The 24882-nt window shown below is 39.3% G+C and overlaps 1 protein-coding gene across 6 annotated transcripts in view; it reads right to left on the bottom strand.

Moving 5' to 3' along the window:
- Positions 1 to 24882, bottom strand: part of TENM1 (teneurin transmembrane protein 1) — a 781688-nt gene that overhangs the window by 223425 nt on the left and 533381 nt on the right. For all 6 annotated transcript variants that reach the window (XM_019438138.2, XM_019438139.2, XM_053892078.1 and 3 more), the window contains one exon: positions 24612 to 24812. In XM_019438138.2, the coding sequence (XP_019293683.1) occupies positions 24612 to 24812 (201 nt within the window). The remainder of the gene's footprint in view (positions 1 to 24611; positions 24813 to 24882) is intronic.

Here is a 24882-nt window from a genome sequence, read left to right as displayed (position 1 = left end):
GGCGCCCCAAGAAACATATTTAACAAGGGAATGGGTCCTTATACTTCATGAGGGTGCTATAATAGAAATAGAATACATGGTTTGTATGTACCAGATGGCCTCAAGTGTGAGTTCTATGAAGGGAGGGATTAAGCTTGGAATTTTTTCACCATTGTATCTGCATCACGTAAGCACAGTGCCTGGCAAAGAGTGAGTATCTGGTAAACATCCATAGAAAGAATCAATGGAAGATCTTACATGGGAATTCAAAAAAGAGAAAACCACAACAAAAAAACCTACTTGCCCAAGATGTTCTTATCTGAAGGAGGGAGACTCTACCATATTGAGAGTCCTCCCACCTTGTGGCTCTGGTACTAATTTAAAAAAGCATCTAGGGGAGCCTGGTTGGCTCAGTCAGAGGACCATGCAGCTCTTGATCTTGGGGTCATGGGTTTGAGCCTCACATTGGGTGTAGAGATGAAATAAATAAAACTTTAAAAAAAGAAAGGGAAAGAAAGAAGGAAAGAAAGAAAGAAAGAAAGAAAGAAAGAAAGAAAGAAAGAAAGAAAGAGAAAGAATCTGACAAGGGAAAGTGGTCTTTAAAAGAGTCCCCAGTATATGAAGTTTGGTTGTTAGTCTTAGGCTATTATAATTTTTAGACTTCTTTTCGATCGTGCCAAAGTTTTGAGTGTCACTACCACTGATGTTGTTAATTAGGTTTCTTTCTTTCAAGTAGAAATTAAGGTGCTTACTGTCTTGCCATATGCCCTAAGAGGTGTCACTGGATAGGTGTCACTAAATAGGAATGACAAGGGTGGCTTGAGAAGAAAGGATACTGAGGGGTTTCTAATAGTCCCTCCCTAATTTTCATACTGGACTAGATTGAACAGTGCCAAGTATGAGGACAATGATATATGTGTAATAAAGGTAGGCTTTCCGGAGAAGGTTTATTTTTGAGGTGATTGGAGCTGAAGCAGAGGGGAATTGAGAATTGACTAGATATAACACGAAGAGGAAAGGGGGCAGGGAAGAGGTAATATTTCTGACCCTCCTGCCAGTAATATCAAGCAGCAAATGATCAAGTAAAGGTTGGCAGGCTAGCCTCTGCCTTGTAGGTTGCCTCATTGTAACTCTAATACCTTTGACATATCCTATCTCTCAAATCAATGAATGACTGCATTAGGCCCTTCTGGTTCAGCTTGGACTGGTTCCAAAAACCTAGGGGTTTCCATCTTGCTGCCCTATGATTTTTACTTTAAATTCCTCAGGGACTTGAATTAAGCTTTTCTTCCTGTTATGATGATGATGTGTTTTTTTTTTTTCCCAGAAAGGAAACTAGTTCACCAGTTAGTCCCTCCCTGCCTACCCCAGATCCCCTGAGTTCTTTTAGAGTCTATAAGAAATATTGAGATTCCTGGACAACAAGACCTCCTTCATAAGTTCACCACAGGTTGTTAAGGAAGCGAAAGCGAGGGGAAAGAATAGCTGGATTCTATTCACAAACAAACCGGTCCTTCAGAACTTCTACCCCCAACATGGGGCTCGAACTCACAACTCTGAGATCAAGAGTCACACTGTCCACTGACTGAGCCAGCCAAGTGCCCGAGGAAAGTAAAATCTTTAAGTAGAAATATAGAATCTAAAAACCATGAAAAATTAGTAAATTTAAACCAGTAAGCATTCAAACTCAGCCCTCCCCAGGAGAATTCTGTGACTTTCCCATTGCACCCATCATTTTCCTACTGATTCAGAAAGATGCGGCCAGACTTTCATGTCCTTTGGGCTGGGTTAAAACATTTTGGAATTTATTGGTCTATCCGTCTTATCTTTACTGATTTATCATACTCTCAATTCTTATGTGTACTGGTTGCTTTCTAGACTCTATCCTGTTCGGTGATGGGTCTATTCAGGCATCAGTACCAATCTGTTTTATTTACTTATAACTTATTTTGAAACCCAGTGTGGCAAGTCCTCACTCACTACTCAGTAAAGTTTTATAGTTTTCTTCACAGTTTTTGCAGATTTTGTTATTCAACCTTATGATTTTTTTAATGTTTATTTTTGAGAGAGAGAGAGGGGGAGGTGGGGCAGAGAGAGGGGAAGACACAGAATCCAAAGCAGGCTCCAGGTTCCGAGCTGTCACCGCAGAGCCCGACGTGGGGCTCGAACCCACAAACTGTGAGATCATGACCTCAGCCCAAGTTGGATACTTAACTGACTGAGCCACCCAGGAGCCACCCCTGTCTCCACACCCCCTGCTTTTTTTTGCTTTTATAAGCATGATAGGTTTTTTTTCTTATGTTTTCTGTCTCCCCCTGCAACTCGTGTTGTCACCATCCTTTCTAGGTTTAGCCTAATTTTCCCAATTGTTTTCCTTGTCAAATGCCACAAACGTCTATGTTAAAAACTTGCCTTTACTTCTATATTATATACCTGTTTCTTAATTTTTACTTATGCTTGTCTTTAATTACATGCTATTGCAAGTAATTAAGGAATACATTCTCACTGTAAAACTTCTGACCACAGATTAAATAGTAATCTATCTTGAGCAGCCAGTCAGCCTTCCTTCTCAAGAGGGTAGCCACCAATAACTCTTTGCTAAAAATTCTTTCTGGACATCTTTCTATGTGTTAAATTAACAAAGGTACATGTAGATACAGGACTGTTCTGGAGGCATATTTTTAAGCCAAATGGTGTAATATTGCATATATTTTTCATGAACTGGGAAATAGTTCCAAGACCTGCTGTTAAGTCTATTTAGAACTAACTTGTTCTTTTGTTATATAGCATAGCACAGTCTGGATGTTCCATAGTTTTATCCTTTACAAATGGACATTTAGATAGTCTATCAACTTTTTTTCTATCATAAGCAATGTCTCTTTGTGCACATGTGAAATGAAATTACTGGGATGAAGGCTGTGTGTATTTTAAATTTTGAGAGGCACTGACAAAAGGGTTGTACCAATTACCACCCCAACAAGCAGCACAAGAGTATACTTGTTTCCTGACACTCTTGACAAATATGCCAATACAAGCGGTGAAAAAAGAAATCTCTCTTTGATTTGTATTGCTGGTTACTAGCGAAATGAGGATCTTTTCCATGTGCTTTCCTAAACACTATCCAGACGGGTCTGAACAGATCTCCGAATGGCGCCCAGGAAAGGGTGTAATGTTCAGAGACCAGAGTTGTACCATGTGCTTTGAGGGCAAAGGGCTTCAAGTGTAAAATCAGCTAACCCTTCCATCTTCAGGAGAATTCCTGCATTGTTCTTGAATCTTCACGGGCATGTGAAAAAATTGCTGTTCAAACTTTCTAAAAATAAAATGCCATGGTTTGCCATCATAAGCACTTCTGATTTTTAAAAAATTTTTAAATGTTTATTTATTTTTGAGACAGAGAGAGAGAGACACAGAATATAAGTGGGGGAGGGGCAGACAGAGAGGGAGACAGAGAATCCAAAGCGGGCTCCAGGCTCTGAGCTTAGCTCAGAGCTCAATGTGGGGCTCGAACCCATGAACCACAAGATCATGACCTGAGCCAAAGTCGGATGCTTAACTGAGCCACCCAGGCGCCCCAAGCAATTCTGATTTTTAGACTATCTTCTTCCCCACTGAAATTCTCCCATATGGTCAAAACCTGACTTCTCTTGTATTTTACTTATGTCTTTTTATTCTATCTTTTAAAATGGTGTTGGAGAAGATTTGGTCACCATGCTCTGTCTGAAAGCTTTTCAAGTACTTGACGCCTTTTAGGAAGTCTTCTCTAAATGAATAAGGTCCTTAACTTGTCTTCAAGGATCTTTTTGGCCAGGATTTTAAATTAGGTTGCTTTCTATATTCCTAAATCCCTGAGTCCCTAATACAGAGAGGGATAAGGAAGAGAAAAGCATCCAACAAGCTAGCAAAAAGCACTGTCAATATTTTGGCATCTTTCCTTCCATTATGTGCTTTCTGTACTTTGTTTAGATATAAGACACACATTTTTTTCTAGCTTGCTTTTGGACTTCCTGTATCTTAAGAACTCTCTAATATAAATGAAAAATTCTTTGTAAACATTTCAATGGCAATACGATATTCCAAAATGCACCCTAATTTACTTAACCATTCTGATACTACTGCACATTTACATTGTGGATGATTCCTTTTTATTTTGAATAATTACTGTGAATAGCATTGCGCACTTGCCAGACTCCTGCCTAGAAGTGCTGTTTGGATTACTATTCTGTCTATATGTCCTGGTCCCGTAGCACATAGGATCCAGCACAGAGTAGGTGCTTAATTATGCCTGTCGCCTTAACACAGAACCTGAGTAAAGTTCTTCCCAGGCCTGAAATTGTTCCTCTTGCCTTATGGAAACAATTATGAGAAATGATTAAGGTCACAATCAAACGAAGTACAAAATATCACCAGTATGTCCCTGAAGAACAAATAATATAAGGAGTTCTCTAGAAGGAGGGGGTAGATTGCATCTTGTCACTCCATTTGATAAGGAGTTGCCAGAAACCCAAGGAGACAGGAGCAGAAGAAAGGAATTGAACAGAACTACAGGCACCTGTATTAGCAGAGACTGGGTTCAGTTTATATAATAGAGAAATCTTGATAATGTTGAAAAAGATTTCTTAAATCCTCTCATGCAGGGGCAGCTGAAGATGAATACTTCCGGCATAGAGATATTTCAAGCTGATACGTAATTGGCCCTGATACTAAAAATGGACAAAGCCTTTATGCGAGCTAGCTTACACCTGAAAATAGTCTGAATAAATGAAAGATCCATACAGGTGAGGATGCACTTAAGTTTATTGGTGTCATAATCTGGACTATTTAAAAACATACCTGCTACTTAATTTTATCCTACTAACTTTTGATTTATGTATGGCAGGTCGTTTTATTCCCATTTTTTCAATGAATGAGTTAACAGCAATTAAATAACTAGGTATGTGCCTCAGAAATGATTTTTAGATCAGTTTTGTTGTCAGTATACTGCTGGGATCAGCATAAGAAGGCCATTTCCCAGATAATGACAACTTTTCCTCCCCAATCTAGTTAGATTGAAAATACTAGGTTGAGTCATATAAAAATGTCACGCTTATAGATCGAGTATCAGCAATTCATACAGTTCAGTTGAATCTTAGGGGTGGGAAAAGAGGACATGAAGAGCCTGACCCTTTCCCCCAGTCTCATGTCACCAACTTCCTTTGCAAAAGGCTCACAGAGTCAAGTATTCCACGGATACAAGGTCTGCGAGCCCTCTGCTGAACGAGGCTCTCACGCTGATATGTAATACAAGCAACAGTAAGCTCCACATGAGAAACCAAAAGAGAGGAGCAAACCCTGGGCACGGTTCAGTTCTCAAGAATATTTTCAGTAGGCATACGTTTTCTGTTCATTGACAATCCTTGCCCTTGCCAAATCAGGATGACTGACACCCTTAATTTGCAATTTCCTAAATTTCAAGAGGTTTTTTTTTTCTTTTTGATTGCTATATAATGGTTTACCCTAATTATTTTTTTTCCAGTTGCAGTTTTTGATGTTTAATTTCAAAATCAATTTAAGATGTCTCGAGCTCCATTAATATACTGTGATATTGCTTCACTCATTTTCTTGTGAAGCACTTACTTTAAAAAATGCATCATTCTAATGATTTTAAATTACTTTACAGTGCACATACCAATTTACAACTATTACAAAATTTTACATTTTTTCCTCAAAGCACTTCAGTTTTAAAGATGTTCTGTATTTGGAGACAGAATGAGAGTTAACTTTTAAAAGGCCTGAATACAATGTATAGCCTTTAAAATTGTCTGCCCTCTCTGATGCAGAATGTAACCTAAGCAAATAAAATCTTAAGTGTTCAAAGGGCATATAAAACAAGCCTAAGGTAGGGTATTGTTATAAGATAATTTTATTCTTATTCAAGCTAATGACACTCTTTTTTATAAATGGACACAAACTCCTAGTGTGTAAGAACAGCAATGTGTGAGTATGTGAATGTGTGCAAGGGTGTGTTCGTGTATGGGTGTGCATGAGCGGGCAAGCATGTGGTTGAGTGCATGCGTGAATGTGCAATAGTGTGTGTATGTGTGATGATGTGAGTGTGCAAGAATCTGAGTATATGTATGTGCATGTGTGAGGATCGTTTACGTGCATGAGTGCACATGTGTGCACGACTGTGTAAGCATATGCACATTTGTGTGACTATGCGTGTGATAATGTGTTTGATTGTATGAGTGTGCAACTAAGTGGCTTTCTGGTTTAAGTGCATGCTTGGAGATCAAATGCTACATGCACCTTTTTTTTTTAATATGAAATTTATTGTCAAATTGGTTTCCATACAACACCCAGTGCTCATCCCAAAACATGCACCTTTTTTTTAAGCAGTCATCAGTGCATACTACTGGAATATTTTACTAACCTCTATAGAATAGGGGGAATGCCCTCCCCAACTGTATCTATAACACATCTACAAGATATTTGCATAAACATGCATACATTTTATACCTTTCTTGAAATTTTCGGGGAAAAAATAGCGATATTCAAATTTTGCCTGAGGATTTTGCACCTGGTTATATCAGTTTAATAGATGTAAATCAGCTGCCAAAGTTGGGAAATCTTCCTTCCCCAATGCCTTTAAAATTTTTTTTTGATTACTTTATTCTCTCAGGATTCCTCATTCACGGTGACACATGTCACTCTTGCAGCAATTAAGGACACTTTAGGATTAATATTTAAAAGACTGTAATTAACATCAGTTTCCAGCCCAGACCACCCTTAAAGTTGTAGAGGGCACCAGGCACATTTCTGGGACCAGGCCAATGCCCATTCATTGATACATTTCCCTTTTGTTGGTTGAAGCATGCTGATCTTGAAGGGAAAAGTCAAAGCCCTAGGGGCCAAAGCTACCATGTAATAAGTGCCAGGTTCAGTGCTAGAGTCTTTACATACATTATCTCATTTAATCTGCATTGCAACCTTGCCAGGTAGTATTAATTCCCTCTTTTCAGATGGGTGTTGTGGCTCAGAAAGGTTAAATGAGTTGCTTAAGGTCATGCGGCTAATTAGGGGTGAAGGTGGCATCACATTCAGATCTGACTCTAAACTGTGTTCTTTGCTCTGCACTGTGCTGAACCTTTTGATTGAATCTGAAAGTGTGACCTTTACAGAATTTATATCTTCCCTCACTGGGCATGGGGTTTACTTGGCTGTCTGCTACTTTCTAGCCCTCAATTGCCTTCTCTAATGATGCCTAAAAACTTGACTATATCAATTTCATATCTACCTCAGAGGCAATGAATAAATTCATGAACCATACTTCCGATGTTAAGCCTTACTATGCATTTATTTGACAGCATACTGGCTTGATTAAACTTATTACTGACTGGGTAATACAAACAGTTTGCTGAAATAACTATGGTGTGCCACAGGTATTATGCCCATTTTACAGATATGGACATTGAAGCTTCAAGAAATTAGGTAATTTGCTTAAGACTATATAAACAGAACGAGCCAACTCTACATCCCTGCTGACAGTCCTGGATGAGCTTCTTTTTTGGCAAGGTCTGGGTAAGTCACTGGATCTAACTGAGCCTCAGGTTCTTCACTTATCAAATGGGGATAACAGTGCTTTTACTGCAAGATCATTACAAGGGTGAGAGACAATATACATAAAGCACCTTTAACATAATAGACTGGTAGTACCATGATAGTGATTATCTGAGTCATTAGAGTTCGTGATGAGTATGGGCTTTGGGAATAGATAGACCTGCTGAATTTCTCTAGGTTTTCATTTCCTTACCTATAAAATGGCAATAGCATTTTATAGTAACTTTGCCCAAAGTACGTTCCAAAGAACACTGTCAGTTCCATAGGATATGAAGAAATCTTAAGCAAAACCTGGGTTTCCTGATCAAAGTTTTGTGGGAAGCTCTCGTAGACAGCTTTCCTTATGCAGGGATGTTTTAGACTCTGTAATATGAGAATGTACTTTGTGAGTTTCCAAGTGGGAGCTGTTAATACATGCAGTATTTCTCCTTTTATTTTTTTTTCATCAGACTCTTTTTTGTTTGTCTATAACATCTTGCAGAAAACAGCTGTACAGAAAATATTTTGGAAGTACTGACCTTTCATGAAGATTAAATGGATAATATTTGTAATGCATGTTTATAGTAAGAGCTCAATAAATGTAACATCATCATCATCATCATCAGTATTGCCATAGTCATCGTTATATTCATCAAGTAGCTCCACTATAGCACAAATTGTCTAGGCCAGAAAAGGTATGTCTAATACATTCCTAAAAATAGGGGTTTACAAACTGCAGCCAGAGGTTTTGTCTGCCAGATTAGGGTGAGCTAGTCCAATGGTGGTGGAAACTTCAGGAGCGATATACTACATTAATTACACTGGGCATAGTTATTTGCACACGACAGATTCTTTAGCATTACCAAAGGGTTCGTTGATGGCTAAAATTTTTCTGGAACATCCCAGGCTGGAATTCCATAGGTAGAGACCCTGTTGTTGCATTGCCTTTTTTGGTTGGTTTTAGCATTTCATGAGACCTGTTTTTAGCACAGGGGTCTTCCCACATATGAGAGTTTTGCCTCTTTTCCTCTCCACTTAGCTAAGAAACAATTAACTACAAGACCTGGCAGAGGCAAGGTGAACTGGTATTGAATATCTGACTTATGTAACTGGACTATCTTCTCTTTGATTCAGTTTGGCAACCTGGAAATAATTTGCCTTTACTCTTGTATATCTCCTGTCAAAGTGCACACAGTTCACTTTGATACATGGTCCTTTTAAAATCATCTTTAAACTTTTATCCATTCTCTGCTCCTTATGGTAGAGTTAATCAGATGTTAGGAGCTGAATTCTAGGATGGTGGTGGATTCTATTGCTTTCTACCAGAAGTCTTCAGGGACTATGTGGGTTGCTTCTCCATGAACTAATCTTTTAGAGAGAGAGATATTTTTAGAGAGAGATGTATTAACCCAAAAGGAAATTTCCTCACACATAAAAAATGTATTTATGCACCAAACTTGCAGGTACTAAAGGGTAAGATATGGGATAAATCTACAAGAAACTCTGTATCTAGCCTGGAGGCCAACATTATAGATTTTATTTGCTGTATAGGATTCATGACTAAGATTAGCTTCTCTTTTCTCACAACGATGCTGAAGATGGATATTGTGAAAAAGTAAGAAATTAATCATTTCTTCACTATTTTAACCCTTGGTACGGCTATTCAGGAGCTTTTTTGCATTTTAGTTTTGGACTAACAATATAAGGAGGCTGGGAAGACTGATATGGACTGAGAGACTTTCACAATCTATTAGTCCATTGATTCCCAAGGGCCATTTCAACCTTCAACCTTCAACCTTCAACTCAAGTGAGGTACGGCTCCCATTATGAATGGATTTATGATAATTAAAATGGATATACTCTCTGTCTCTACTGTCCTAGTATCTGGTTTGACAAGAATGTTGGACAGAGACATTTGTGCTCTTTCCATAATTTGGCTATCGTTGATAGTGCTGCTATAAACAATGGGGTACATGTGCCCCTTCGAATCAGCATTTTTGTATCCTTTGGATAAATACATAGTAGTGCAATTGCTGGGTCAGGGTGTAGTTCTATTTTTATTTTTTTGAGGAACCTCCATACTGTTTTCCAGAGTGGCTATACCAGTTTGCATCCCACCAACAGTGTAACAGTGCATTCCCCTTTCTCCACATCCTCGCCAACATCTGTTGTCTCCTGACTTTTTAATTTTAGCCATTCTGACCGGTGTGAGGTGGTATCTCAGTGTGGTTTTGATTTGTATTTCCCTGATGATGAGTGATGTTGAGCATATTTTCATATGTTTGTTAGCTATCTGGATGTCTTCTTTGGAAAAGTGTCTCTTCCTGTCTTCTGCCCATGTTTTCACTGTATTATTTGTATTCTGGGTGTTGAGTTTGATAAATTCATTATAGATATGATATATAAACACAGTGGAATATTACTCGGCAATCAAAAAGAATGAAATCTTTCCATTTGCAACAACGTGGATGGAACTAGAGTGCATTATGCTAAGTGAAATATGTCAATCAGAGAAAGACAAATATCATATGATTTCATTCACATGTGGAATTTAAGAAACAAAATAGATGAACACAGGGGGAGGGAAGAAAAAATAAAATAAAAACAGAGAGGGAGGCAAACTGGAAGAGACTTTAAGGATAGAGAGCAAACTGGAGGGGAGGCGGGCAGGGGAAGAGGCTAGACGGGTGGGCACTTGTTGGGATGAGTACTGGGTGTTGTATGGAAACGATGAATCACAGAATTCTATTCCTAAGAGCAATATTGCATTGTATGTTAACTAACCAAAATCTAAATAAAAAAAGTTCATTGCTAAGTAAAAACTCCTATTTAAAATGACCTTGTGGAAAGATATGAGTTTGGTTGTTCCATCCCATAAAGAGGCCAGGCTCCGTGACAGTTACGCAAAGTACAAATATGGTCAATGAGGTCATGGCAGCTCAGATGCCAACTGATAACTTGGTGAGCCTGGGCAGCCTGGCTCCATCCTAGTAATTCTCCTTCATATAACACACATGATTTTGCAAACAAGCTAAATAAAATATCTGAGGAAGATTTCATGGCCTAAGAACCATCCAAGATCCACTCTGAATGACAAGCTCTAATCTTTTCCAGTTTATTATCTCTATAGGTTTTCTGGGTGGACCAAGAGTGCTCTGACTCATGATTACATAAAACCTCTTTACTCCATCCAAGTTATAAACCTATTTACATGATATTTTATCTATAAGATATGTTGGTATCCTTCTTAAGAAATTGAAAGCCTGGGCTTCTCAGGCTTATGTTCTACACAAGAAGTAGGTTATCATCAGGCATTTAATTATTTTACGATTGGCCCACATTTGTATTCTTTATTGTAATTTGTAGAACTTTATTAATTAGTTGATGCTTCTCCTGTTTTAGAAAATATAAATAAAAGCATACTTTTATGTTTCCTTACTATAGTTTTATTGTCATAAACTGGAGGTGGTTTTAATAATGGTCACCCTTGCTGTCTTATTACTGCCAAGAAAGATTCTTGGTCAATTATACTAAAACCAAAAATCATAATTTTTGGTAGACATTCTCCACATATAACTGACTTTGCCAACAATCCTATACTATAAGTTTCCTTGTTCAGGTACCTTAGTATTTGAGTATAATCAGTTTAGTTTGGAAGATACATTTGGTTCTGTTTTGCAGGCTAAACTTAATACTGCCATATGTCAGAGCAGTGCTGTCCAACAAAAATATAGTATGAGCCTGAAATGCAAGCCACATGAATAATTTTATTTTTCTATTTTTTAATGTTTATTTATTTATTTTGAGAAAGAGAGAGAAAGAGAGAGAGAGAGTGAGCATGAGTGGGGGCAGGGCAGAGAGAGAGGGAGACACAGAATCCTACCATGCTGTCAGCACAGAGCCTGAAGCAGGGCTCTAACTCTCAAACCGTGAGATCATGACCTGAGCCGAAATCAAGAGTCAGAGGCTTGACCTACTGAGCCACCCAGGTGCCCCCACATGAATAGTTTTAAATTTTCTAGTAGCTTCACTAAAATTCTTAAGAATACAGGTGAAATTATTTTAAATACTAATATTGAGTTTTGTATTTATTTAACCCAATATATCCGAAATATTATCATTTCAACATGAAGTAAATAGAAAAAACTAATAAGGAAATACTTTAATTGATTCTCCATACCAAATCATGAAGAAGATCCATAGTTGAAGTATTTCACTGCTCGCAAGACAGAGAGAAGTTTTATTTCTGTGGAGCTATGGGCTTGCCTTTATGTTGGGGACACAGTGGTCACTACCACGGAACTGATCACGTTATGCTGTTGTGTTGGTTGGGAGCTAGAAAACTACAGCGAAATTTGACGTTAATTACCTGTGCACATAACTTCCTTAAATAAAGAGTACATTTCTCAGTTTCCTTTGTATCTAGGTGTGATCATGTGACTTAGTTATTGTTCAATGAGATATAAATGCATGTTTCCAGCAGTAGCTTCAAAGAGGTCTCCTTAAAAGAGAGGGGACAGGCTCTTTTCCTCCTCCCTAATCCTTCATTTTTCCTGGACCCAAGATGTGGTAACTTGGAACACTGGAGGCCATTGTATTCTAGGAGAATAAAGGTCCCATCCTAAGGGTAGTAGAGGTATAAGCAAGAAGCTTTCTGGAGTCATCACACAAGGTTTGGACTGCTTATTTCTAGATTTCTTTCATGTAAGAGGAAGGTTATACTCATATCTTCCTTAAGCCAGTCTTTTTTTTTCCTTGAGGGAGGTATTTCCTGTCACTGAACTCTAATCTTATCTGACATAACCAGGAATATAAATTTTCCTTGACTGTGATTTTATAATGAACAGCAGAACTTAAAGGAAAGGGAGTGAAAAGATAGACAACTACTTTTTGGCCAACTTTTCCATAAAACATCTATCCCATAAACACAGGAAACACCACCATTTAGGTAGGAACAAAAGAATGCAATGACTTTGGAGTAGAAAGAATTTTCACACTCCTTTAAATTAATTCAGCTTTACAGTATCTGAAAATGAATTTCTTTGAGACAGCTACTAATTTATCTTCTACTTACAAAAGATTTGTCTTTGAAATGTGTCTTTACAATGAGAATTGAAATATAATGACAATAATAGCTACCATTTATTATTATAATTTAATGTCTATGATGAGAGAAGCACTCTGCTAGGTGTTTCACATATGTTATCTCATTTAACCCTTACAACTACCCTACAGAGTAAGAATTATTTCCCCATTTTCCAGGAGAAGCTCAGAAAAACCAAGTAACTTAGGGAAGGTCACACAGTAACTTAGAAGCAGAGCTGGGATCTGAGTTCACTTCTGTGTGATTTTTTTTCTTTTATTTAATTTCGTAATGATTTATTTATTTTTGAGAGAGAGAGAGTGTGTGTGCGAACGGGGGAGGGACACAGAGAGAGAGAATCCCAAGCAGGCTCCAGGCTGTCTACACAAAGCCAGATATAGGCTGAAACCCATGAACCGTGACATCACGATCTGAGCTCAAATTGTGGACGCTCAACTGACTGAACCACCTAGGCACCCCTGTCTGAATTTTTTCTATGCTGAATCTCTGAAAATCCTCATAACTTTCTGACAGTCAAAGAAGAGGTACCGGGACGCTGCCCTATATATGTTCATCGCCATTTTTCTAGATTCAGTGTTAGTGCTGACAATGGAAAGGTAATATCTGAATTTGAACAAACTTCTCTGAATAGTATATTGAACTAAAGGTCTAAACCAGAAATCCTGAGACCTGTCTCTCATATTAACTATGGGCTGAATTAGCTGCATGACCTAACACAAGTCATTCAACCTTTCTGGGCCTCAGTTTTCTCTTCTACAAAAGGGGGGGGGGGCGCAAAACTAGGTGGTCTCTAAAATCTGATAGAGTAAAAACATTCCATGATTATGCCAATAAGTTTGTCAAAGAAGAAATGCACAAAGGGGAGCCTGTTGGAAAAGAGAGTAGGCAATGGCATTTACAGTGCTTTAAATTCACGTTGCTTGACATGCAGAATAAAATTTTAAAAATAAATGGACCGAGCAGATAAGTGTGGGAAGTTCTCTTTTATTGCTGAAATTGTTTACTCTTGACTCCACTGGTAATTTTGACTGTTATGGTTTCAGAAGTATTTTTTGAACAATACTTCTCAGAATGTTCTTCTAATGCACATTAACTGAACCATTTTGCTAGCATGGAATGAACTCTTTTAAGTTTGTTGGACTCTAATGTGTTTACCCATACTTTAGTAGAAAGAATTCTTGATTTAACTGGAACTTAAAACTTGTTCTCAATTTAGAGTAAAAAAATGTAAATTACTAAGAAGGAGATTTAAACGTGAACTGAGCTGAAAAACACATTTTGCAGATGTATAAATTGAGACCCACAGTGGCTGATTTGCCTAAGATTACACTGAAAGTCAAAGCTTTACCAGGACACTGGAGGTATCTCCTGTAAGTAGTTTTGGTAAGGGTCCAGAGTGGGGAACAGATTATTACCTAAACCTCGGGCCTATGCAGGAATGGGGATCCATATTCAAAACCAATACAGAAGAAAATCATCTGTCTCAGGCTTAGGTCTGAAGATATTAAATAACAAACTTCCTCTGAGATTTCATGGCCACTTGCCAAGTTTCATGTGTGCTTAGGGCCTGAATTTATACTATTTGTATGGTCAAAAAACTGCAACCTGAGATTTTAAATTTAAAGTTTACCCTGATCTGTAGGAGATGGGTTCCTAACAGAAACAAACGTAAATCCTCCCCAGAGGAATATTTTCTTCACACAGGACTCAGAGAGAATTTCAACATATTTGAACTCACAATAAAAAAGAGCAGAAACAAGAAAGGAAGCCATCCTATGCAAGAGTTGATAGAAACCATAGACCCAGACCCACAAACAGTTGACACGCTGCACTTATCAGCATACAAAATAACTATGTTTCATATGTTTAAAAAAAAGAGAGTAACCACAAACAGTATTAAAGAGGAAGGGATTACCAAAAACTAATGAGGAATATTTGGGAAAAAAAACTAAGTTAAAATTTTAGAAAAGTAATCACTGAAATTAAAAGCTCAGTGGAAGGGTTAAACATCATAATAAACAGAGCTGAAGAGACATTTTGTGAGTCAGAAGACAAATCTGAAGAAATTACCTATAACAAGGAAATGGAAAATAGGAAAAAGAAGTAAATGGCAGGGTGGGACAGTCTAATGGAACTTCCAAAATTAGGTAATAGAGAATTGGCAAAATCAAGATTTAAAGAGATAACGACTAAACATTTTCTATGACTAATGAAAGAGAAGGGTCTTTACATTCAAGAAACTGAGCAGCTCACAAACAAGATTAAAAACATTAATCCGCACTGATCTTTAGGATGGGACATTGGGCTGTGAATTCTATTGCGAGCCTCAACTCTGAAACATACAAAATAAAGTAAGTTGTCCTGTGTCTCCAAGCAAATTAGTGCCTTCAATTACAAAATGAGGAAACTATTACCTACTCGACTTATACCTTATGGACATTATGAGACTAATAGAAACCTTTTTGCTAGGTTCCTGGGAATTTGGAAGCCTGGGTACAAGTCAAGGTCTTTATAGCAGATCCAAGTACCCATTCAGAATTTCTGTGAGCTCCACCTTACGAGATTTCCAGGTGAAAATGTATTGTCCTTACTGTTTAATGAAAGACTAATTTCTGTCCTTCCTATCCCTCTTCTACTTCTCTCCAGTGACTCAGAATATATAGAACAGTCCTTCAGGTATTTTGTGGGTATTTTGTATAATCACAGATCAATGTGTAGTCCAAACTCTAATACTGACCCCATATTATGTCCATAATGATGAAATGAGGAAAATGAGCAGGCAAGTGTTTGAAGAAAAAAAATCAAAACCGTCAGATAAACGTAGGATATTTTTATTGTAGGAATGAAAGTGTCATTCAATCTCTTGGGGTGGGGGGCAGGGAAATTATATGGAATGCTCTTCAATATTTCTAATCGTCTGATTTTGACATGCAGAATTGGGACTTATTTTGATCTGTTCCTCATGTCCTGGCCACCAGTTTTGCACAAGTGCATTCTAGCTTCTTTTAATCTTTCACAGCCATCTCGACTGTGAAATCTTTCCACCTCCTCCTGCCTGGTCAGGGGACTGCAGAGTCAAATACACCTTTTAGGTAGACCCTTTGCTGGCTCTGCTTTCACTTCATGGAGATAAACAACAAAGAAGAAAAAGCCCAAATAGCAAATGAATCTGGGATTCAGAATTCGCGTTTGAGTAAATGAGAGGAGTTCATTTAAAGCCCAACACAGAATTTGCCTGTTTTCTTTAGATGCTGCTCTCGATCTGTCCAACTGCCTTCCTTATTATTAACTATACTTTAACCATGTAAGTAAGCACACATCCTCACATTCACGCTTCCTTCCATTTTTTTGCCTCACCGTTGCCACCTTATTTAAATATGTCTCTGGTTTGCAAAACAATTTTAGGGCTTTAATGTCCTGGAACAGTTGGTAGAGTTAGCTCAGATTTACACAGAGGCAGCTGCAAATTTACCTCTCAGTTCAAACTTGTCAAATTGTCAAAAGTTTCCCTGGATTTTTGCATTGCTGCCTGCTAATGATGATGGCATTACAGGTGTGGTTTTTATTGTCTCAGAACAAAATGGAAAAGATGTATTTGGAAAACATTTGATATTTGATGTGTTTTGAATCACATCACCTGACTACATATACAATCTAATGGCCATTAAATGAACTTTCTTTTATAAAGATAAGGAATTTTGAATAGGAGCATATTTTTTAGGCACAATTTCTATTTTCACTTGAGACAAAAAGAAAAAGGCTTAGGGGGTGACAAATCATCTCTGAGTAGGATGTGTTGCTAGGAAATCATGATAATAGTGTGATTTTTTTCCCCTACTTCATACCTACCTCCCAAAGATAAATCTGTGGATTTAGTCTTACACGCTTAATTTGACTTGTAATTCTCTTAAGGATGCTTTTGGGTTGTATTTCTAGTGCCACCAATGAACTTCACTTACTGATTCAATAATCTAGAGTTAATGCTTTCACCTCACTGTAGCATTAATGGTGTAGCCACTGTATCAAGCAGGGTCTTTTGTTTAAATCAATCAAATCAGCATCACCTGAAGGTTTATTCTTTATTATTTTACGGAGTAGAAAAAGATTTACTTTAAAATAAATTTGATCACAGACTGTCAAACTTTGAATAGCAAATTAATTAAGCCTATGTAAGGATTCATCACAAGCTTTTTGTCCTTGTTGCTAAAAATCACTCTAAAACCTCCTATCATAATTCAGTGACTAGGTGTCTATATTTGAGCTTTTCTTTAAGTACAGGGAATTTGTAGCATTATGATATACTAACATTGTTTGTTCACTAACAGAAACATTTCTTCTGAGAGCTCAGCTACAGTTCCTAAGAAATTCAGTCCAAAACTGAATAGGGAAAAGTACCTGCAACACGAGGCACCTAATCTCGTTACATTAGTTATCTATCTTCTATTGAAGATGCTAAATTCTAGTTTTCTTCTACATGCGAAGATTTTTCTCTTCACTGGCATGATGGATGGCTACATAGCTGTGCCCATAGTATGTGCATTACATTTTGAACAAAGCTTCTTTATCAAATGGCATTTATGACCCTGCTGCTACTGTAATGTCTGTAGGAAAAATACAGTGTACACACTAATCATTTCAAATGGTCTGATCAATTCCTTGAAATTGCAGAAAAGTGGTATATTGTATGTGGTAGACATGTACAGTCAGATGAAAATCTTTTGATGACTGGCATTTTCAATAAAGGGGAAAACTAATAATGTTTTTTTTTAAAGCATATGGTACTTGTATAATCAAGGAAAGTTTCCCTAGCAAAAATAATTATATGAGCCTCTTACAACTTCCTCCACTAATTATCTGTTTTATTAGTAGATGCATATCACCATCCATTAGGGAACACTTAAAAACATAATGAGACATTGTTACAATGAAGATACACACACACACACACACACACACACACATATATATATACACACACACACACACATTTATGCATATATGTGTATGTGTGTGTGTGTGTGTGTGTGTGCCTCTGGAAGTAGAAGTAAATTCTACAACATGGTCTATATATCAAAGTGTGGATGTCTTTATAATAAAAACAAAACTATTTACAATTAATATTTTCTCATCATAAACAATATGGAGTTAAGAGAGTTTATGGACTGTATCCACGAACCATTCATAATCAGTGTCAAAAGCTCAATATACAGGATCAAGAATCATAGATTTCAGTGTTGGAAGGGGCCTCAAAGGCCATTTGGCTAACCTACCATTTCACAAATGAAGCAGGTGAGACTCAAAGAAGTTAAGTGAGTTACTCAAGGTCACTGTGCCACGAACACACACACACACACACACACACACACACACACATAAATATACTGTCATCTCTCTGATGGACAAGGTGACCACATGTCATAAGCTAGGCTGAAAACAAATATCCTTATAACGAAGCCTTATGGGATCTTCAGGAACTAACCCTGCTTGGACGGGGTACAAAATGATAGTACCTCATACGGTTTCTGATGTATAGCAAATAGAATGTTCAGGAATACCTCAGGGCCGAATGTTCCATGTCTCTCTAGATGATTAATCTACTTCTAAGGTACAGTATAATGAGAGAGGATCACAGCAGAGAAGAGCAAGAGTTGTCCTCTCTATGTGAATGCTTACCTTCTATGAATTTTGCTGTCAGTTATCTGTGAGTAACAATAGACAGGGTGGCTCAGAGGAAGTTTCATCAAGGATAGGTTTCATCAAAGCTCTAAACTCTGCTTTTATGTTCCCCCTCAAAGACTACGTGACCAGGAGATGCCAGATTTTATGAGAGGAATATAGTAGATGCATTTTAAAATGATGATAGTAGAGGTTAGGGCCAATATCCTTAGTGCAGGCTAAATGTGTTACTGAGATTTCATGGCAAGGATTTACATTTTAAGGGAGTATGGTCTGACCTGTGGTATATCCAAATCTCAACCATGGTATGACAAGCTTTGATTGTATTCCTCTCGAGGTAGTTTTTAAAGACTAATGAGTTAACCTCTGTGAAGTACCATGAGACCCTCAGGTGAAAGATGCCTCTATCAAGCATCACTATGGTGCTGTGACAATACTCAATGTATCTGGAAGACAGACTGAAAGTAATCAGTAAACCATTCACTGTGGTCCTTTTGGTATCGGAGCAGCACAGTTAACATGCTAACAGCTAAGCTTCATGCGCTTAGAGGAAGAAAATGATCAATGGCAAAGAGCATATCCACCTTTGAAATGACATGATCCATTATAAGAATCAGATGTTAAATTGCTTCCTGTACTGAGCACACTCAATTAAAAGTCTGCACAGTGAGATCATCTTGATGGTTAAATATGCTCTGTGGGAACAACCTTTATGGAGCTTAAAAATCACAGAAGGACTATTCCTACCATGACACTAGAGATTTGCAAGGCATTTCCTGCCCCTATTTTTCAATTTGGTAGTTTTATTAGGAAGGCTTTTGCCTGTGAGCCTGCTGAGTTTGGGGTCATACCTATCCACCCTTTTGCTTCTTTGAGCAAGAGATGATTCTAGTGTTCTTTTTCTATTGGACCCAGAATGGATGAGTATGGCTTTAGTCCGGGATCTCTGGAGAAAAATGTATCATTCATGCACTTGATAGTTGATGCCCTTCATCTCCTTGAACCTGCCCTTCTCCATAAGCTCATCTATTCACCTGAGTGCCAGTTCCTTGTCTAACTCTTCCTTCTTTCTCTGGTGGGGGTAAGGATGGAGGGCTGAAAAGAACTCCAGACACAAAATGAAATCGGCAGAACTGGCTCCTACTTGTAGGTTTGCCTGCAACTGGCCAGGTCTTTGGTCTTGGATGACTTCTTTCACCTCTCCGGCCCTCGGTTTGATCATGTTTCAAAAACTTGAAACATCCTTCACTGTTTACCACTTGTCTCACCCCAGCCAGACCGCAAGCGCCGCTGGTGCAGGAATCTTTATTTTCCTCACTGATCCTCAAGATCCTAGCATGTGGCACATAGCAGGTGCTCAATGAAAATTTGTTTAGTAGAGAAGTAACTCATTTGTCTGTTAGCGGTGTTCACCATTTATCCAGTCTCCCACCATGGACATCACAGAGTCCGTGAAAATTCTTGCCTCCCCTGGCACATATCCAGTAACCAAGTCCTGTTTCCTAGCTTCTCTCATACCCATCCTTTCATCTCCATCTGCGCTTAAATTCCCTCATATCAACTTTTCTTTACTTTTTACCTCACTTTTTTTATATTCAGAGTGATCATTCTAAAATGTAAATAGTCATGACACTAACCTCTTTAAACCCCCTCAGTGGCTTTCCCATTGTCCTCGGGATCAAGTCTAAACTCCTAGGTGCGGTATACAGTCCCCTTCAGGGCTGTGGTCTTTTGTGACTACTTCCTAGACCTTCGAGTGAGGCTAAATACACCTTGTGCGTTGCACCTCTCTCTTTTATAGCTTAGTGAGAGGCATTTTAAATCTTTGTTCACACTTGTCTCCCCAGCTATAGATACGTTTGATCACGAAGTATCTCATCGCCTCACATGAGGACAGGGACATAATAGGGGAAATGAACAATTCAATGAGGGGGTTAGACCAGTTCGGTGGCTTTCACCTCTGGGCAAACTGCTTCACCTGTCTGTGCTGCCGAGTATTAGAATCCCTACTGATGCTGAGGCAGGTGGCCCAGAGGCCACCACATCTATGAAACATTGAGGCAGACATCTGTACATTTTCTTCCAGACCTAATCTTCTGTGGGGCTCTCACACTGGGGGGCTCTCACGCATGGTGAGGACCATGTGATTTATTTGGACGGGTAAGGGTGATTTGAGGTGAGGGAGGCGTAGTGTAGGGTTGGGGTACTTTGTCCGCAAGGGGGGCAAGTGTAGAGGCATGTTCATAATTAGCCTTTTATTCCCCTTCTGAGTCATTTCTGCTGACAGGCCTGGTGCATGTCTTTGTGTATTAGGTGGAAGGGGTGGGCTGTGGAAAGAGAAACTCTCAGCACACGGAATTTCACGTTGACTCATTGGAAATACAAATATTTGAAATTGTACAATTGGTAAGAGGTGTATTGCCAAAAATTTTACCCAATTCTGTGGCATCAGGAAGGACACATGAGGGATGTGAGTGGCCTGAGGGAGAAACTGTATGATACATATTCACTATTCAAACAATAAATGCTTATTAAGTCATATATAAAGAGGCCAGTTTTTGACTAAATGTTAGGAACCCTCTCATGGTAAAGATATTATATATTGGTGTTCTCTAGGGTCTTGACTTTCTTCATTCTTATTCTCTGCACTCTTCTTGGACAATAATGTGCATTCCTAAGGTCTGAACTGTATCCCAAATATTTGTTTCCAGTTCAGAGTTCTCCCATAAATTCCATTCTTGAGTATCAATCTGTCACGGGACCTACCAACCCAGATCTTCTGCAGGCATCTCTAACTTAGCACGTCCAAAACTGACCTCACCAGGTCCTGTCTCTTTGCCCAAACCTGGCTTTTTGACTGTGCTTAAAAAAAAAGTTTATTTATTGGGGTGCCTGGGTGGCTCAGTAGGTTAAGCATCCAACTTCAGCTCAGGTCATGATCTCACAATTCATGGGTTCCAGCCCCGCGTCGGGCTCTGTGCTGACAGCTCAGAGCCTGAAGCCTGCTTCGGATTCTGGGTCTCCATCTCTCTCTACCCCTCCCCTGCTTGTGTTCTTTCTGTTTCTCAAAAATAAATAAAAACATTTCATAAAAAGGTAAAAAATAAAATAAAATGTTTATTTATTTATTTTGAGGGTCAGGGAGGGGCGGAGAGAGAGAGAGACAGGGAGAGACAGAATCCCAAGCAGGCTCCGAGCTGTCAGCACAGAGCCCGACGTGAGCTCAAACTCACGAACCACGAGATCATGCCCTGAGCAGAAATCAAGTCTATTTAACTGACTGAGCCACCCAGGCGCCCCTCTGCATGTGCTTGTTTGGTATCAGCTGGTGGTGCCTCCTTTTACCTAGCGATTCAGGGTAGTTATCTTTGGCTCCTCTCTGTCCCTCATCTGCTGTGCTAACTCCTTTCTGGTATGTCCCCGCCTCGCTATTCTCGCAAGCGCCGTGTGTCAGCTCCAGCCCTCCCCAGCACTCCACTCCTGGGCAACTCTGATCATCACATCGCCCTTGTCCCTTAGGCCCCCAGGTCAGGCATCGCCTCCTCTCCGGTTCCTGAAAGAGTGGTCTATCTCCCGTGCAGTTTGTTGTAAACCACTCGGTGGCTTCTGACTGTGTCAAGGGGAAATGCAAATCCCTTAGCATGGTGTGTAAACCCAACTCCCTGTGTTCTAGCCCTGCCCCTGTCTCCTCTTGGATTTCTAGGCTGCAGCTATGCCCAAGGACTGGCAAACCCTCAGTCATGGCATTTGCATTCATAGCTCTATTTCTTTAAGTTACTCCATCTGCCTGGAATGTTCTTTCCCCTCTTGTCCACGTGATGAACATGTGATCATCTTTCTAATGTGGATTCAAATGTTGACTCCTTCAAAGTCTTCCCTGACTATGGGGCCTCTTCTCACAGAAATACCCTACTGTCCCCTTTTTGTGTTCTGCAGCACAGTCCAATAATACTTTTTTTTATACAGTGAATTAGGTCACAGGCCTCTAGAGGACAGGATAGGGCAGGACAGTGGTTAGATGTACAGAACGTGAAGCCAGAATAGCTTATTAGCCCAAGTTCCGGCTCTATTACTTGTTACACGGATGACTTTGGGCAAGTTATTTAACCTCTCTGTAGCTCAGCTTCCTTGTTCGTAAAATGGGCACACTTATAGTACTTATCTCACAGAGTTGTTATGAAGATTAAACGAATATATGTACAACACCTAGAATATTGCCCATTAGGGGTGCCTGGGTTGCTCAGTGGGTTAAGCGTCCCAACTCTAGATATTGGCTCATGTCGTGATCTCATGGTTCTGTGCTGTCAGTGCAGAGCCTGCTTGGGATTCTCTCTCTCCCTCTCTGCCCTACCCACCCCTCCCAAAATGAGTAAATAAGCTGTAAAACAAACTTAAAGAAAGAATAGCGCCTATTACATAATAATTGTTATGTGAGTGTGTGCTTTAATAACAACACAAACGTTAATCTTATTTTAAATTTGAAGCTCCAGACATACTATATCTGACACATGAAGGAATGGAAGGTGGTCAATGACATGTAGCAAATAAATGAATAGTCAGCCTAGAGCCATACTATAAAGTCCCATAATACCCAGTTACTTCCTTTTTGTAAACATCTTCTAGCTTGCTCTAAGTGTCTTTTCCACTGGACTGGAAGCTCCTTTTGTCCAAGGACCACATCCATCTTGTTTGCCACCACATCCCCAGCACCAAGCACCATGACAAGCACATAGCAGGCACACATGCATTTGCTAAGTATATAAATGAATAATTTTAAGGTCTATAGTTTAGTTATTATTAGTTAAAATTTATCATTTTACCCATTTCTGAAAGTGTAAAATGCAATCCTCTCTCCCATATTACTTGTATGTGAGGCAACAAAATTTTGTACAGTAAAGTATCATGTTAGGCTTAATTCTCTTAACAGAGGGGCTTTCTCATTTCTTTACAGCACAGGTTTGGAGACTTTTTGGTTCATAAACTAATTCTGTGGTACAAAAAGTCCCACCGAGCTCCTAATCTTTCCCGTTTACCACATGTCATTTTACATCCTCAACAAAATTCACAGGCAGAGGTTCTGTAGGAGTTATTATTTGTTCATTCTACTCATTGAATGAGCACATGGTCCAAGGGTAAGAAAACAAAGTATAAAGAACTACCCATTATTTTTAGTTTAGGCGGAAAAACAAATCACGTACACAAATACCTACATCACGATGCCATTTTTACTGTCTAGCAATGAGTACGGTGGGATTTCAGAGGATCCTCTTGATGTGATCAGGAGAGGTTTTATAGAATAGCAAAAACTGTAGTTGGTCTTGGTGGGTGGGCTGGATTTTTTTTTTCTTTTTAAGTATATCCATTTATTCTGAGAGAGACTGAGAGAGCATGAGCAGGGGAGGGACAGAGAGAGGGAGAGAGGGAATCCCAAGCAGGATTCGCACTGACAGTGCCTAGCCCGACATGGAGCCTGAACGCATGAACCGTGAGAACTCGAGCCGAGATCAAGAGTCCGACGCTTAACCTACTGAGCTACCCAGGCACCCATGGGCTGGATTTTCCTAGGTTAGAAAGGTACCAGCATTCCCCACCGGGGAAAGGGCATGGAGAAAAGTGTGAACGTGGCATGCCCTGGGAGGGGGCAGAGCATACAGAGTACATTCACAGAAGGAGGGATTCATGCAAGAAGCAGAAGTAGAAGACAGGTTGGAGACAGAGGTTTGGGAGAATCTGTGGTGGGCTTTTAATAACAGGCTAGGATATCTGAAGTTTATTTCTAGACAGGGGAGACCTAGAGCTGATTTTAAGGTAAGGAATAGGAAAAGGAAAGCCAAGTCGTGGGAAGAGCAATTGGGCGGCAATATGGCAATGTATAAATAGAGTTCCTGAGCTAAGTTCTGTTTCTAAGTGATGGAACACCCAGTGGAAATACTCAGCAGATGACTAGAAGTGAAGGATTATTTGGGGGGAGATACAGCTTTGAAATAACCTGTATAGAACTGATGGTAGGAGGCTCAGGGAAAGACAAAACTATGGGAGAATACAGAATGAGGACAGAGCTTCAAGTACAGACCTACAACGGAAAATACAAGGAGAAGCCCAGTAGCATGTTGCATATGAAAACCCAGTAAAATGCTAGCGTAGGAAATACTTGGAAGTCCTTTATGACCCGTGAAGTCATACAACCCAGACTTTAACAAGTTCTACCTTAAGGCAAAGGCCAGTGAGAGTTTGGGAGTGGAGGAAGGAAGAGAAGGAGGTAACTCCAGTGTACCTGTTGAACAGTCAGATCCAGTCCACTTGGGATCACAGCTACACACCCCAGTGTCCAGAAGGAAAGTCCCGTGTCCTGAGCACTGCTCTTGACATATAGGAAGTGGAGTTTCACAGTTGACTCCTCCCCAACCAGTAGAACAGTGACATTCTCCTTTTACACAGATGCCATGGCTGGAACACATAGGGTCCAAGCAGTCTTCTGAAAGCCCCAAAAAAGAAGGAAAAAGGTTGAAAGTGAACAGGTGTTGCCTATATACTTTAGGATGATG

Source organism: Panthera pardus, unplaced genomic scaffold, assembly GCF_024362965.1.
Source record: "Panthera pardus isolate Hobbes unplaced genomic scaffold, ASM2436296v1 HiC_scaffold_27, whole genome shotgun sequence".
Taxonomy (NCBI): Eukaryota; Metazoa; Chordata; class Mammalia; order Carnivora; family Felidae; genus Panthera; species Panthera pardus.
The sequence above is the reverse complement of the archived record's forward strand: the minus strand, read 5'-3'. Positions and strand labels throughout refer to the sequence as shown.